Source organism: Theobroma cacao, chromosome 1 (assembly GCF_053813885.1).
Source record: "Theobroma cacao isolate CCN51 chromosome 1, ASM5381388v1, whole genome shotgun sequence".
In the NCBI taxonomy this organism is placed as follows: domain Eukaryota; kingdom Viridiplantae; phylum Streptophyta; class Magnoliopsida; order Malvales; family Malvaceae; genus Theobroma; species Theobroma cacao.
Window position 1 is genome coordinate 11314208 of NC_142639.1, and position 16109 is coordinate 11330316.

General features: G+C 36.1%; 2 protein-coding genes across 3 annotated transcripts; one reads left to right on the top strand and one right to left on the bottom strand.

Annotated features, from left to right (window-relative positions):
- The first annotated feature begins 5008 nt into the window (after positions 1-5008).
- Positions 5009-6543, top strand: LOC18612288 (myb family transcription factor IPN2-like). 2 transcript variants are annotated; one of them, XM_018115979.2, is made up of 6 exons: positions 5009-5252; positions 5380-5456; positions 5543-5609; positions 5718-5772; positions 5878-5947; positions 6035-6543. In XM_018115979.2, the coding sequence occupies exons 1-6, from the start codon at positions 5090-5092 to the stop codon at positions 6416-6418; spliced, it is 816 nt and encodes a 271-aa protein (XP_017971468.2). In that variant the 5' UTR covers positions 5009-5089; the 3' UTR covers positions 6419-6543. The 2 variants fall into 2 exon arrangements, with proteins under 2 accessions (XP_017971468.2, XP_007049072.3); XM_007049010.3 differs by having other exon boundaries at positions 5010-5252; positions 5712-5772.
- Positions 6544-7548: 1005 nt separating this feature from the next.
- Positions 7549-13661, bottom strand: RUG3 (Regulator of chromosome condensation (RCC1) family protein). The gene is made up of 6 exons (XM_007049011.3): positions 13051-13661; positions 11703-11842; positions 10421-10615; positions 9481-9609; positions 9227-9382; positions 7549-8231 (listed from the first exon to the last, which is right to left on the bottom strand). The coding sequence occupies exons 1-6, from the start codon at positions 13608-13610 to the stop codon at positions 8038-8040; spliced, it is 1374 nt and encodes a 457-aa protein (XP_007049073.3). The 5' UTR covers positions 13611-13661; the 3' UTR covers positions 7549-8037.
- Between the last annotated feature and the right edge of the window lie 2448 nt (positions 13662-16109).

Sequence of the window (16109 nt, forward strand, 5' to 3'; positions counted from 1 at the left end):
AAGGGCTGCTTGAGGCCGAAAAACAGGAAGATAGAATGGAATTTGGGGATGTTAGCCTAAATACACCATGGATGGAGCTCCACAATTTCACAAAGAAGGGGAAGCTAAGGAATCTGCAACCTACAGATTTGATCAAAGCATCAATCAAGGACAATTCTTGAAGTCGAATATCAGATTGTTTTCTCTTAGTGGTCTGGGTGTTCATTATTTAAAAGATCTAATGTCTGCCCTGTAAATTCTGTTTACCTTGAACTATTTGATTCCTCATATATAAAGTTTTTCTTCGTCTCTTTATTTCAACTCTTTCGTTATTTACCATCCCATGATTCACATAATGATTGTCATGAAAATGAATGATGATTGGTAAAAGAAATAAACTAATTAAGCAAGAAATTACACTCATTGTTCAGCAAAAGACTTAAGGATGAAAAAAGGAATGGCAGAGCCCTGAACCTAAGGCAAAGTCAAATGTCAAAGGAGAGGTTACTTAAGGGAAAGTCTGGAGTTACCTGAATTCTACAGAAGGAAAGAAAACAGGCAAAGAAGATCGAAAGTTGCAGCGAAAAATCGGATGAAGCAAGAGGATGGTCTTGGAACCTTAATGAATCGTAAATATGAAAAGCATTCGATCATGTCAATCATGCATACATGCATACATGCCTAGCCACGCACTCGACAAGAATCAAAATTAATTCATGTCCCAAGCGTCGAAAGTAGAAAGTCACTCGACCTAAAGGGTTGAGATTGTAAAACTTCAATAGAAGGATTTGAGTCTTTTCATTTCATGTTATTCCAATTAAGTTAGCATTAAAGGAATTTCAATTTTTAGATCGAACCTGTTGTGAGATAGGTCGAGCCTAGATTAAGTCTAGAAATTTTTAATTTTGTTTAAATCGAACCTGTTGTGAGATAGGTCGAGCCTAGATTAAGTCTAGGAATTTTAATTTTCTTTAGATCGAACCTGTTGCGAGATAGGTCGAGCCTAGATTAAGTCTAGAAATTTTTAATTTTGTTTAAATCGAACCTGTTGTGAGATAGGTCGAGCCTAGATTAAGTCTAGGAATTTTAATTTTCTTTAGATCGAACCTGTTGCGAGATAGGTAGAGCCTAGATTAAGTCTAGGAACTTCAATTGTTTAAATCAAACCTGTTGTGAGATGGGTCAAGCCTAGATTAAGTCCAGGAATTTCAAATCGAACCTATTGTGAGATAGGTCAAGCTTAGATTAAATCTAGGAGTTTCAATTTTTAAAACGAACCTATTGTGAGATAGGTCGAGCCTAGATTAAGTCTAGGAATTTTAATTTTTAGATCGAACCTGTTGCGAGATAGGTCGAACCTAGATTAAGTCTAGGAATTTCAATTTTTAGTTTGAACTCGTTGTGAGATAGGACGAGCTAAGATTAAGTTTAAGAATTCTAATTAAATTTATTCTAACATGGGTCAAGCCCAGATCAAGTCTAGAAATTTCATTTTTGTTTGAAATCGAACTTATTTTGAGAAGAGTCGATTCTAGATCAATTTGATTAAACCAACTGGCTTCGAGATAAGCCAAATGTGGTGTCTACGTCTTTGCACTATCCTTGATTCTCAAGAATGTACAAAGAGGGGCAACTGTAGACACTCAAATAAAATAAAAAATTTAAATTAAATTAAATTAAATTAAATTAAATTAACAATAAATAAAAATATATATATAAAAAAAAATAATATAAAAAAAAAAAAAAAATCGGGATGGCTGGGCGTACGCCCAGCCATCCCGTCACCTTCCCATCCCCCACCCACTACGCGTGAAGTGGGGGGCTCTGACCACCAACTCCAGGGGGTGGCAGAACCCCCCTCGCCGGGTTGTCCAAAAAATTGGACAACCCGGCTCTTTAAAAACCCTGCAAAAAAGAGAGAGAGACAGCAGTTAGCCACAAGGAACAACAAAAAAAAAAGCAAAAATCAACCAGCAGTGAACCACAAAAAGCAAAAATCAAAAAAATCAAAAAAAAAGAAAGGAAAAAATCCGATCGGGGTTTCAACCGGGGATTTGTATCGGTTTGGGGGAGAGAGATCGGTGAGTGGTGAAAGGAAAGGGATCTGGGGAGTGCCGACCACCGGCGGGAGAAAACTCAGGCCCGTTTGGGTCACCGCCGACCGAAGAAAGGGAGTGCCCGATCTTTCGTTCGGAAGAGAGAAGAGAGAGATCGGCCGGCAAGTAGAGAGAAGAGAGAGGGAGGTCGACGAGAAGAGAAGGGAAGACGTCGGCGCCGGCGGGGAGAGGGAAAGTTTTAGAGAGAAGGCAGAGGGGGAGGTTGGCTAGAGAGAGAAAAAAAGTGAGAAAATGAATAAAAAAAGCCGAAAAGGGATTTTATACCCAAAGTAAGTACGCCTAAACGGCGCCGTTTCAGTGAAGTGAAGGATTCCAAGGGTCGGCGCCTAAACGACGTCGTTTGAGGGAGTCTCCTGAGCCCAAAACGGTGCGTTTAAGAGAAGCCCAAGCGGACCAAGGAAGCGGGCCAGGCAGACTTCCGCGCAGCCCAGACCACTTGGGCCATCCGTCCAGCCCAACAAGGTATGACCCATTTTCCTTTTTTTGTTGTTTTTTTGTTTTGTTGGGCTTCATGGTGTTGGGTCTAGCCCATTTTAATAAAAATACATTTTTTTAGGAAAGAAATATTTATACTTAATATTAAAAATAAAAAAAAAAAAAAATTCATAAAATTAAAAATTAAAATATATATGTAAATAAAAACAATGACAAATAATAAAAAATGTTAATATTATAAATATATTTGGAGGCTAAAAAAAAAATAATAATAATAAAATAATAATAATAGTAATTTATGATGCAAATATCTATATATATATTATATTAAGATAAAAAAAAATATAAAATATAAAATATGAAAATTAAAAGATAATAAAAATAAAAAAATAAAAAAATAATAATAATGAATAATATAATTGGAAAAAAATATTTGAATATTACCGCCAAAAAGGGGGCAAAGAGTTGCCTCTTTCGGGCGGATGTTTTTCGGGTACGAATTTCGAGACGGATTTTCACCGAAGCGTCGGGATAAATCTGAACTCTAAATTTCAAAACCCATTAAGTCAAATAGTCATTATTAGAAAATAATATATGTAGAAAGATTTTGTTAATTCAAATAAATATTACTAAACAAAGTTAAATTAATCATTTAAAAGTTAATTAATTAATTATTTAGATAAGCTTTGTAAACAAGTAAAAATTGACCAACAACAAACATGGATTTAAATAACCAAAAAATAAAGTATATATAAAAATAATAAATTTTTTTAAACAATCAATAAACGCGTGCATATAGATACCATCATTTTACACTGTCATTGCACGCCACTCTTACTTTGCATATGGCGCGGGAATCCCGATGATGGGATTTCCCCGAGGAGCTCGTAGAGACGAGTTCTTCCGGGGATATCTCTAGGTGAGGAGAATTTCGAGACTTCACCAAAGCGTTGGGATGGTCTTCGAATAATTTTCCAATAAAAGATTACCGACTCCATCATTTAAAATAAACAAGTCACGACATCATTCTACGCTTGCATCATATGCATACGTAAGATCAAGTGAAAAACTCAGTCTGACAATTCAATAAAAATTTAATTAATAAAATAGGGATGAAACTAAGAAAAGGCTATATTAAGATAACTTAAGATTAAATGGTACCGTTCGTAGAACGGGCGTCACGGAGGTGCTAACCCTTCTCCGTGCGTAACCGCACTCCCGAACCCACCTCTAAAACGTAGACCAGTTCTTGTTCTTTCGACGGACCTAAAATTAATTTAGGACTTCGTCGATTAAGAATCGGGTTAATAGGTGATCAATCACACCTAGATAAAACAGATTGGTGGCGACTCCCACACCTTGCGATTTTAATTTTCGCCCCGCGTCTGGCGGACGGGTTCCCGGACCCGCACGTCACGACAAAAAGATTCTAAACTAATTTACTATAATAAAATGTTAATTACCAAAATAACTTTACCAAATTAAAAGAATATGTGCACTTATTATATTACGTCAAATGCTCATACACAACCATTTGACATATTTAATTCAAGACATAATGTATGAAATTTTTTTAAAATTATTAAAAAAATTTAAGTAAATTTTTATTTTTCTGTTATGCTCAATTAAATCTCTAGATTTTTATTTTATATCAAATAGTCCTTTATAACTAATGGCTAACTAATTGCAATTAGTCAAAATATTACTTATCATTTTTATATCATATGGCGTTGATGTAGAAGATGAAAAATACCACGTGGTCATATCAGTACGGTACGTCATCATCAATTATGATATGTCAACATGTCATTTCTACGCTATGTGACATAAAATAACAAATAATATTTTAACTAATAATCATTAGGCAACCATTAATTATAAAGATTTATTTGACTCAAAAATAAAAATATAAAAACTTGATTGAACAATAAAAGAATAAGAGCTTAATTAAATTTTTTAAATAATTTAGAAATACTTTTAGATATTATATCTTAATTCAATTACCGATGAAATAGCACTTTCTTAATTTCTATTCAATCTTATGAAGCATGTTAAAAGTTTTTAACAGTGATACCTGAATACATATTCTATTGGTTCAATGCTGGGAAATTGTGGATTAGGATTATACTATTTTTTAATTCAGAAAGCAAGAAAAAAAAAAGTTACATGGAACATAAGACTGAAGTAGCATAATTTGTCTTTAGAATTAACGAAACGGCAAATTGCAATGATTGTCACTTCACTTCTGAAATGCAAGGTAGAAAAGGTCTCCCTAATGGTGGATCAAATTAAACTTCTAATTGGCAGCATTGCAATGGTCATGGTTAAAGTTAATAATGTACATAAAAGACGCACTCTTTTGATAAAGATGGTCTGAATAGTCGGTGGCTTTTGTTCTTTTCTTATTTGGCTTTTATTCTCCAAGGATTTAGAGAATGACCATTCACTCTTTAGACTTTACAAGAAACCAGACCTCATTTCACACCTCAGTTTCCACTATATATAGTGTACATTGATTGCCATGAAAATCTCAACAGCCCAAGAAAACAAAGAAAAGAATGTTCCATTCCAAGAAGCCAACATTTAACACTTATGATCGAACTTGTGTTCAAGGGGACTCTGGACTTGTCCTCACAACAGATCCAAAGCCTCGTCTCCGGTGGACGGTTGAGTTGCATGAACGATTTGTAGAGGCTGTTACCCAGCTTGGAGGACCAGACAGTACTCCCCATTCATATTACTTCCCAATCAATCTGCTTGATGTTAATTCTTGTTATTGTTTCAGGTGATTCCTCTCCTTGTTTATGTTGTAGCTAAATCTTTTGTTTTATTTCTCTTTGAAATGTAGAGGCCACACCAAAGACCATCTTGAAAATCATGGGAGTTAAGGGTCTCACTCTTTACCATCTAAAGAGCCATCTCCAGGTGTTCTTTGCCACCATTATTCTATCTTTGTGTGCTACTTGATCATTTCTGCTGTTTTCTGATTTTGGTTCTTCAACTATGTAAAGAAATTCAGGCTTGGGAGACAACCACAAAAAGATTTCAATGACCAGTCAGTTAGCGACAGCAGGAAAGGTGAATTACCTTCCTATGCTTCCAATTTCATTTCTATTCTTCATATTATTAATAGAAAAATATCAGTTCCTTACAACTTTTGACCTATATATTATTTGGCAGTTTCAGAGTTTTACTTCTCCAAAACTGCTACTGGTATAAGAGCTTGCTGTTTAAGTGATCAGTATGTGAAATTCAAATCCTTCTTTTGATCAAAGAAATAAAACTCTATTAATGATGTTTCTTTCTCTGGCCTGTTACATATATGTAACTTGAAATCAACTTTCAGGAGTGTGCAACAAACAGGAGGAGTTAGATTGCAAATGGAAGGAGGAGGTATATTGAATGAAGAGCTTGAGGTAAGAAAGAAACAGAGGAGAAAACTTTTCAGCCAAACCATGCATATTCATATTTTGGCAATCCTTATTCTGTTTACGCTGTACCAGGTTCAGAAACACCTTCAAATGAGGATTGATGCTCAAGGAAAATATATGCAGACGATACTGGAGAAAGCAGCTGCACAAACACTTTCTGAGGAAAATACTAACTCTCAATGCTACAAATATTTTGGTATTCAAAAGTATGGGAACATGGGAAGCATGAACAATCTAGATTTTGTTTCCCACGTGAATGTTCCATCTCTGGAGGAATTGCACTCTATACCAGCATCAGAAACTGCACATATGGAAAAACAGTGGAAGAAGCTAAATATCGAGAACCTTGAGAGTCCCATAGTTTTTTGGTCTGACGATTTACTGCCAGAAAATATTGTGATAGCAACCGCTGATTATAATTCAGATGGAGATTCTTTCAAAGATGATCACCTTTGAATCCTGTCGCTACATTTTCTTCATATCTAGATAGTAGGCTACACACAAAAAGGTGTTAGTCTACAGCTCTAAATGTACCAAAGAAGATTAGCAATAAAACCTTTCGAAAATTTTGAGATCCTTCATTTCTTGTGGTATCAAATTACCCTTAATTGAAACAGAGCAGGTTACTATGCACCCTTTTTTTCTTAGTATAGTTGGTTAAACCTTGATTTCTTTCCTTTTTTTAATTTTTGAAAACGAAGTGAAAAGCAGGATGTGATAAGCTCCATTGATAAAGGGTTGGGATTAGCTGAATGGAATGAGATTCAAGGTTGGAGCTAAATTACTCTCTTGTATCCAAAAAATAAACAAAGCGTACAGTAACATGCCGGTCAGATCAGCTCTGGATATCTGCGTTAAGTGTTAGCTCATTGATCCCTCTAATGGTTTGGGAACTTGTGAACTTAGAATGTTTAGATTATTCAGGTAATCATGTTGAGGTCGCCGACATTCTAAGCTATGGTTGTTTTCTAAATTCCACCAAGTGTACAGGCAAAAGTTATGAAACGTTAAGCACCCTGCAGTTTTTAACGGCTGAGGATCCACAGCGCCGAAAGACAGTTGGACGGACCACCTTCACCGCAAATGAATCTTTTGATGCAAAAAACTTTGCATATTTTTTACTTTAAAAAGAATAAAATGCCTTTCATATTGCTAAAAGCCCACGGCTTCTGGAACAAGTGTTGGTGCATTGATTCAAAGGAAATTGGATTATGATTTATTGAATGGTGCATTGACCATGAGGTATGAACTCTCCGGATGTAGCCTTGCTTTGTTGATAAAAAGGGACACTTAACTGGTCCAATTTGGCTTGCTGACACTTGGCTTCCTGCAGTTATAATTGTGTTCCAGCAAAGCCTGCAAGTTTCACAACAAATGCTAGCTGCTTGAATTTGACTTCATTTAACTCCTTTGACTAATGAATTTTCCTATTGGCGTTCTAGGCAAGCTCAGGCTCCCATCTAAGCTCAACTTCTGTGGAAAATTTATCCTCACGGAACAATTAGCTGAGCTACCATGGAATCAAATGAAGCATGAAATATATTTGGCATTCAGTAGTTAAGTTGTAAGAATGAAATGAGAAGTCATTTTGTTAAGTAAGGGGAGATTAAATTAGCAGCAAGCAAAAATACACCTCCGTGTCACTGAGATGTTACATAGCGTCTAAAGGATATTACTGACACAACAGATGCACATGAGACTGAACAGAAATGATGAGCAGACCTCATAAGCTCATAGTGACAACGGCTTAAATACTGAAAGCAGCTTTTACTCTCACCAATTTGTTTTAACTGAACACCCAACCCGTGCAACAGCAGTTTATACTGGCCATCAGGCAGCAAATATCAGATGACTCAATATGTAACATGCCAGCCAGAGGCAGCAACCTCTAGCAATTGCAGATCCATGTCACCTTCTTTAGTGCTGTTGCCCAATTACCTCATTCAGAAACATTTTGGCATGCACTCAACCTTGGAACTCTTTTTGTCCCCCCAAAACAATATTGCAGCTCTCTTGCAAAAGATTCATTCCTCAAGTTTTTTAGCTGAAGAGGTCTTACCTGCATCAGATCATCTTTAACAGTGTGATCTCAAGACTAAACACATGGCATGACAAGCACCGACTGCAACAGATAGCACATTGTGGGGTCCCAATCCATCATCCTCCGTTAGAAAATTCACTTCAACAGGACTTGGTTGAACCTCCGGTAGCCCAGGAACTCCCAGTTGAGAATCTTTCGCATTCCCCCACATGTACAACTTTCCTTCTTCTGTTTAGAACCAAGAAATCAGTAAAAAGTACCTATTTGATTTATAAGAAAACTGGAAAAAGGAATATCCAACTATGAGTGTCGCCTTAGCTTTAGCACAGTGGCTGGTTGTGAATGTTGTGTAGAAAACCTAGGTTTCATCATGCTACTGTGTGTGGATCTATGTGTGTGCCTCTGTGTGTGTGTGTGAGACAGAGAGAGAGAGGTAGCAAATTTGAACCAGACCCTCCAATCTTAGCAATAGGTTTTCAGATGGATATAGCAACTCCGACCTACATCCACCAATCCAGTTAGATTTTTTCTCCACCTTTTTCTAGGGAATGAGTTAGGGGTTTGATTGATGTTGACTTGTCTACAAACAAATTGAAAACACACCATCATGGGAAGTTCATCATAGTTTTTAGTCACATCCATCATCCCTGCCAAACCACAAGAGCCCCAGTTTGAATTTACAGTTAGATGTTAACATTCAAAAATTCTTATGTTTTAAGATTTTGGTATCTAGTCAACAATTATTATTCATCCACAGACTAGCAACTTAATAACAAAAGCTGAGGTCCGGATTTGTATCTGATGTCATGATTACCAATGAGGCAGGCAGATACCCTAGAGTCTAGAGCCAAATCAAGTTTGATCAAACCTCTTTCCATATAATCAAAAATTGCGTGGTGGATTCCTTTAAGTTATTAAAAGCTACAAGGAAATAACATTAAGAATGATTTCTTGACCCTATAGCACTTCTATGACATTTGTCTAAAATGCTGAACAAAAAAAGCAATATCTTTGACTATTCAACACTGGATAAGGGATACTTAAAGGTTGACCTAATATCTGTAATGACCTCTATGCCTATGTAAATATGAAAAGATGTATGGAACACTTTTTCATGGATAAATGGTTATAGGACTGAAAAATCTGTGTTGTTTACAAGCTTGAAACTCAAATTATGACATATCTAATACTGAATATTACCAAAAATGAATAACTTGTCTTACCGGTTATAGCTGCTGAAGATGAACCTCCACAGGCAATATCGACAACATGCTTGTCAGCCAAAGCTTCAATCATTACAGGAATTTTCTGATTCTGTATAGAAGAATGACCCAACTGACCATGTCCACCATGGCCCCACGAAAGTACTTTACCTTCGCCTGAAATAATAAAGCAGGAATAAATCAATATATATAGTATTATAACAAAAAGGAAAAGACCTTTTGAAAAAGAAAAGGACTCATGGTACTGGTTTTACATGTTAATGCAAGAGAGTGATATCCACCACTTGCTATCTGAATGATACGAGTACTTTCAAGGGTAGGAAGTGGTTTAGGTTTCCAACCACCAACCTTATCACCTGTTCCAAGCTCATAGTTGGAATTTGCTGAGCAAGACATGCAAGGAAAATATTCCAGGAAGGGAGTTAGTCATGGAACTGGTGAAAATGAGATTAGTCAAACTATTCGAAAATAAAAACAAGTTAACAGGAAATTAATATAAAGTTATCTCCATTACAAAGTAAAAAGAGAAAATGAAAAGCAAGGTAAGGAAGGAAAAATTTGATGAACCCAACTAAACAAAGCTCTTTCATTCTTCCACCTTTAGTATAAACTTAAGGATGATGAGCTCTCTCATTTTTTGGCCCTCTCTTTGGCTTTTTTATCTTCTTTTCCTCTCCTATGCCCTGCTCTTCAGCTCTCATCTTTTATGCTGATTACTGTCAGACACCTAACTTCTTCTCTCTTCTTTCTATTATCCGTCTCTTTTTCTTCTTTACCCCCTTTCATCAGTTAGCATACCCCTTAAGCCACCCCTAACTGGCTCAATACATGTTCCCAGTTCAGTAAGATTTCATTATGCGATGATCGGTTGATCACACTTTTCCCCTCATTCTCTATAATAATCCTAACTCTGAGCTGGTTACAAGCTAACCATATTGCCTGTAGTATGTTTGCCAAACAATGACACGTGTCTAAGGGAGTTTTAGAAGATATTCTACTGTCATGCTATATTATTTAAGCTACAATGTTGCTTCTTGATTAATGTTTATCTTAGTATGGTATGCATGGACCAAATGGATTGTCTTTGTAATCTACCTTTTGGTGCTCACAGCTTCTTTAGAATAAAAATAATCAAATACCCATAGAAACAACACAAAGAAATGTAAAATATAGAGACAGGAAGAGACACATTACCACCCCAGTTCCAAAGCTGTCCCTCCTCCGTCAATGCCATTGTGAAGAAACCGCCACAGGAAACTGCAGCAATAGGAGTAGGTAATTCTTTCACTTTGGAAGGGATACTAAGTCCACCTCCCTCATTTGGGCCCCGACCAGGACCAAGGCCCAATCTACCATCCCCTTCCTCTCGGCCCCAAGTGTATAAGTCTCCTAATTCAATGAATAGCAGCCAGATTCAGATATGGAAAAGAAACAAAATATGAATATATATCTATATATATATATATATATATAGCATAACATTATAACACCCATTTGCTATATTTTTCTGCATCCAGTAAGATAAATTGATTTTCCTAATCCATCTTTTCGTCATCCATTGTTTGTGACATTCTTCTTCAAAGTTTTTCTTATAGTTATCATTAACTTAACCTATAAACCCTCCTTAATCCTATATTTACCCCTTTATTCAGCAAAATTGCTGCAGGGTACGTATTAACATTCTAAAATAGCAAGTATGATAGCCTTTTCCACTCCTATTACACTTCTTTCATTATCAGCTTTCTAGATCCCAATAAGACAGTTCCCACATACAGGGGAATGGATGTATTGAGCATGTCAGATGTAGTTTGATGGTGCAGAAATAAAGTTCTCCTTAATTCTTTAACCAAGTAATTAGGAGTACAAGGATACACTGAGCAAGCACAGCATATGCAGTATGCTGTTTGAGAAATGATAAAATGCACTGAATTATGAATTTCCAGGTTTGTAATATGAAATTTGTTACTATGACTTAGGCAAAAAGTAATTTTCTTCCAAAAAGTAAATGCTAAATTAGAAATGTATTAACTATTGAAATGAATTAAATATCTGTGTTTATGACGACATTCACCATGCCATACATTCAGGTGCAATGTATTTTTTGCTAGTACTAGTATTTAAAGACCAACAGACTTTCATACAGTTATCTGGTTGAAAAACTCATTGTAGAAACATGGTTTCTTTAACTTTCCCCTGCATCAAATATCCCCATTAGAGCAAACTTTGTGTATTTATTATACATCTGTATGCCTGATATTAAGAGCTTTCTCCTTCTTTTTCACTCCTTTCAATGGAAATTATGAATGTGCCACCTATTCTTTTTTTTTTTTTTTTTCATTTATGGACCAGGAAATTCATGCATCATTACGATTAATATGACCAAAAAGAGGAACAGGCTCTAAAAAGAATCTAAAAGGAGCTGACCTAAAATATAAAGAAACTCAAAAGCAATCTCATAAGTCAACATTGAGAAAACCTGATTCAGTGATAGCAGCAGTATGTGTCCCACTAGTTGAAATATGACGTATGTTTTCACTCCAATTGCCTTCTAACAATCTTGGGATAAGTTCTCTATGATAAACGTGATGCCCGAGTGCACCAAAACCCCCATAACCCCTGCAAACTTCATTTTAACAGAAAAATATTTTGCATTAGTGGTTTTGACAGAATTAATTTCAAGTGAAGAGACCAACATGGACTAGTCAATATGCATACTACTAATTAAGCAAAAAAAAAAAAAAATGCCACTTCCATCCCATACAAAGTCTTTTACAATCTAACTTCCAATCTACACAAGAAGTAATAATATTCACTTGACAAAACTAATACCTACAAAGCATTAGCTCAAAATTGTCTTCTTCCTTCTACCTTTCTAACACTCTTGACAAAAAGCACCCAGTCAAATCTTTTTTTTATCAATAATAACAAGTATATAGCTGAAAATTCATTTTCAGCCAAGTGGAAGAAACAAAATCAACCATAAAATCCCTAAAAATAATAATGGAAACATAACAATAAGCAGTATTACAACAGTCATTCTGCAATTTTGTATTTCCTTTTACCTAGAAGATGGAAACAACAGTCTTGCATAATCTCTTCTCATGCCCACTTTATTAAAATATTTTCCAACTTACAATTCAAATTAACATCCCTTATCCTTATCGCCCTCTTTCTCTCCATAACTTAAACAAAAAAAAAGTGTACAAAACACATATGCAAACCTATGGTGTAGAATTAGTTTTTATAAAACTATTCTATTTAATTAAATTGATGTTTAATTTTTATCTCTAATATGCGAGTTCTAACACAAATCATTCAAACAGTGTTCATTCATAACACCTCTCCAGCATCAATCTAAGAAATCACGAGTTAGTTTTTCACAATGAATATTGCCCTCATTGATCCATATATATCTTTGAAACTTTAAAAAAATTCCTATATAATCATTTAACTATGACAATGTAGTAATTTTTATACATTCCAAAATCAAAATTATAAAATTCATTTTCTCTACCCAATTTCATTAACTCTCTCTTCAATCCCATATTTCCTCTTCACTAAACTTCATTCCTTCCACTCACCTATAAGTATAAGTAAAAATTCACTCCAATTCGAGTTTCAACAGTCAACAATAACCTTCAGTATATTAACTTTGAATTTTCATTTAATGTTTCAATCTTAGTCTAAACATTCAATCAATGGAGACATAACATAAAGCAATTTTCTTTTCATCAATAATAGCTAGATTTAGATCAATATTAAGGAAGAGAGCAAAATAAAAGTAAATAATAAGAAAGCCAAATGTAGGCGGACAGAATACTGACCAAGTAAACACCTCTCCAAGGGAAGTAAGAGCTACAGAGTGAAGTCCACCGAGAGCAACAGAGGAAACAGAATCCAGGTAAGGATTCAAAGTAGGCAAAAAAGCAGGATTTTCATGGCCAAAACCAAGACGACCTCCATCACCTTTTCCCCACATCCACAACTTTCCATCAACAACCAAACCCGAATGGAACAACCCACAAGAAATCCCAACTGAAGGCAAAGTTTCTCCCTTTTGGATTTGGTTCTGCCGTTGATTAAAGATTTTACCTGGGGTTGGGGAGAGAGAAAACGAGGCAGGTGGAAAGAGGAGATTGGCTACCGGTGATGGGTATATTCTGATTTCTTCAATGCCGCCGCCTAGTTGGCCTGATGCCCCTCTGCCCCATGAAAGGACTTGGAGTGTTACAGCTTCCTTTTGGGTGTCTTGGTTAAATTCTGGGCTTTTGTAAAGAAGAGGAACTTTGCCTTTGGTGGTGGTGGTGGTGGCGTCGGTACTGAATGAAGAAGAAGAAAGACGGCGGGAGAGAGGAGTTGAAAAGCGGTGAAAATTATGTGCCATCACTAGCCACTTTAGGTCCAGTCTGCACTAGCCACTATGCTACATTAATTCGTTGTTTATTTAACTGTTGTTTTTTTTTCTTTTTCGGATTTAAATTAAGGTATATTTTAGGATATTTGATATCCATCGGCCCAATCTAGAGAAAAGATTTCTCCGTTATAAAATTCAATTCTAAAGTTAGTTCCTATTTTAATAAGCAATAAAAATTTAATATTTTGACAATTTTTGGATTGGAATCTTGAAGCACGTAAAAGACTATCTGTTATTGTATAATTTTGCAATTGTACTCCCCTTATCTTTTGCACTAACTGGATTTTGTTTTGGCCAAGAACAAAGAGAAATTTATTTCAAACAAGTTCAGTATAAGAACCAAACAAAGAAACTTTAAGTTGTAACCATTCTGAGTAACACCAAAAACAAGTCACTGAACATGGGGCGAGGGTAGACCGTCCTTATTCAAGATATGAACACCATGGAGGATACAGGTAGATTGACCCAATCATCAGAGCACATCCCCTTACTAGACTGCTTAGCACCCCAATCAGCTACTAAATTAGTAGCCCGCTAAATAATACACAATCAAGAATCTTATGAGAGCAATCTTCCGACCTCCACAGCTATTCGACATCATGTACAAAAATCACACTAGTAAATTTCTCTTTGACATCCAGCAAGGCCCCTCCTTCAGAGCCAAAACTACTTCCGCAACCATTGCACAACCTGCTTCAACTGATTTGACTACTGTAGATACTAGATTTTGATTAATACTGTTACTCTAAAGAATTATATTACAACATAATATTGTATAGAGAACAACCAGAACAAGTGAAGTGTTACTTCACGTAGAATAACTAGAACAAGTGAAGCGCTACTTCAAGTACTACTTAAAGCAGAACAATTAGAAAAAGTAAAGTATTACTCTATATGGAATAACTAATACAAGTAGAACAACCACTTTGAATAGAATAACCGCTTCACTTGGATGACAGTGAAAGTAGCTCAGAATAAGTGGCAGGGTTCATGGGTTACTTTCATCTTGGGATGTTTCAGAGAGTTTGGCTTGGTGGCTTAGATATGGAGGTAGTTAAGAGGTCTTTCTCTTAACCCTTTCCTGAAGTACAAGTGTTTCACCCTCTTACCTTGTTCTCGTATACTTATTCATGTACAGCTTATTCTCTTATACTTATTCTCGTACAACTTATTCTCTTGTACCTATTCTTGTACACCTCTTTTATATTACCTTTACTTGAGAACAAGTCTTACTACATCCAATTATAGTAACGGTTACTTACATTAATATTCTTCATAATAATATCATTCATTAGGCGTATTAAAGCCTATTCTTATGTAACCGTCACTTTTAGCACTATATATAGAGCCTCACAATTCATTTGGGAGGACTTTTCTTGGCCCCTCCTAACACATTCTCAACTTGAGAGCTTCTCTCTCTAAATTCTCTCTCTAATTATCTTGTACTCTCTAAGTCTCTTTAAGTCTTTTCTTATTGTCTTCCACCTGCCACAACACTTATTACTTCAGGAACTGCTTCAATCTTCCTCTCTGCCTCTTCTGGCACGTCCTCTTACTTGTTTGCAACACTTCCTCTCCCTATCACAAGAACCCCCTTTACATTTTGGCGACTCCACTGGGAAAGGAGTGATTGCATTAAGTAAGACTTTTACTGCTGAAATTTCTTGTTTTCGAAAAAGATGGAGAGTTCCATTGGCAACCAGGATGCGCCTGTTCCTTCCTACATTCAAGATCTGATGAGAATGATTCAAACTTCCCAAGAGAGGATGCAAATTTTGGAGGACAATAATAAGCGAATGATGGACACTATATCTCAATTTGCATCCTCTACTGTCACCACTTTTCAAGCTCAATCCGTGCATCCTAATGAGAGTGCACCTGCTGGAGTCATTCATCTAGTTACAAACATTGAGGAGAATGGAGGCAATGGAGAAGGTGCAGTTGATGTAGTAGTTGCTGCAAACCCTAACCCTACCAACACCACTATTGCAGTTACTCCAACTACTACTTCTACTGCAGTAATCCCACCTATTCGTACTCAAGGATTTGTAACACTGGAAGAGCTCCAAAAGTTGTTAGATCAGAAGAACAAGAGTTTGAATTTTTCTGAGTTTGATCTCAAGTTGCCTTACCCGGCTAGTGTAGCTGCAAAACCATATCCTAAAGACTATACTAGCCCTAAGTTCAAACAATTTAATGGAAAGACTGGTGATGCACGCGAACATGTCATGAAATTTGTGGAGACTCTTGGAGTAGCTGGATTGGATGATGACCTGAAGTTGAAAGAATTCTCCAAGTCTCTCACTGAGAAGGCTTATACATGGTATGTTAACCTTACTCCTGGTTCTGTTCAATCTTGGAATCAGATGTGTAGGATGTTTGGGGAAAAGTTCTTTTCTACTCAAGAGAAAGTTACTCTCGTTGATCTTGGAAGAGAGTTTCAAAAGTCTAGGGAGGATTTAATGGAGT

Bases quoted from the DNA above. Each gene is read 5' to 3' on its own strand.
- LOC18612288 (XM_007049010.3), top strand. From the start codon at position 5,090: ATGTTCCATTCCAAGAAGCCAACATTTAACACTTATGATCGAACTTGT. The intron at 5,457-5,542 runs GTGTTCTTTGCC...AACTATGTAAAG, and splicing joins ATCTAAAGAGCCATCTCCAG to AAATTCAGGCTTGGGAGACA. The intron at 5,773-5,877 runs GTATGTGAAATT...ATCAACTTTCAG, and splicing joins GCTTGCTGTTTAAGTGATCA to GAGTGTGCAACAAACAGGAG.
- RUG3 (XM_007049011.3), bottom strand. From the start codon at position 13,610: ATGGCACATAATTTTCACCGCTTTTCAACTCCTCTCTCCCGCCGTCTT. The intron at 11,843-13,050 runs GTCAGTATTCTG...TGAAGTTTGCAG, and splicing joins CTTGGAGAGGTGTTTACTTG to GGGTTATGGGGGTTTTGGTG. The intron at 10,616-11,702 runs GTTTTCTCAATG...TCATTGAATTAG, and splicing joins TGCTGCTATCACTGAATCAG to GAGACTTATACACTTGGGGC.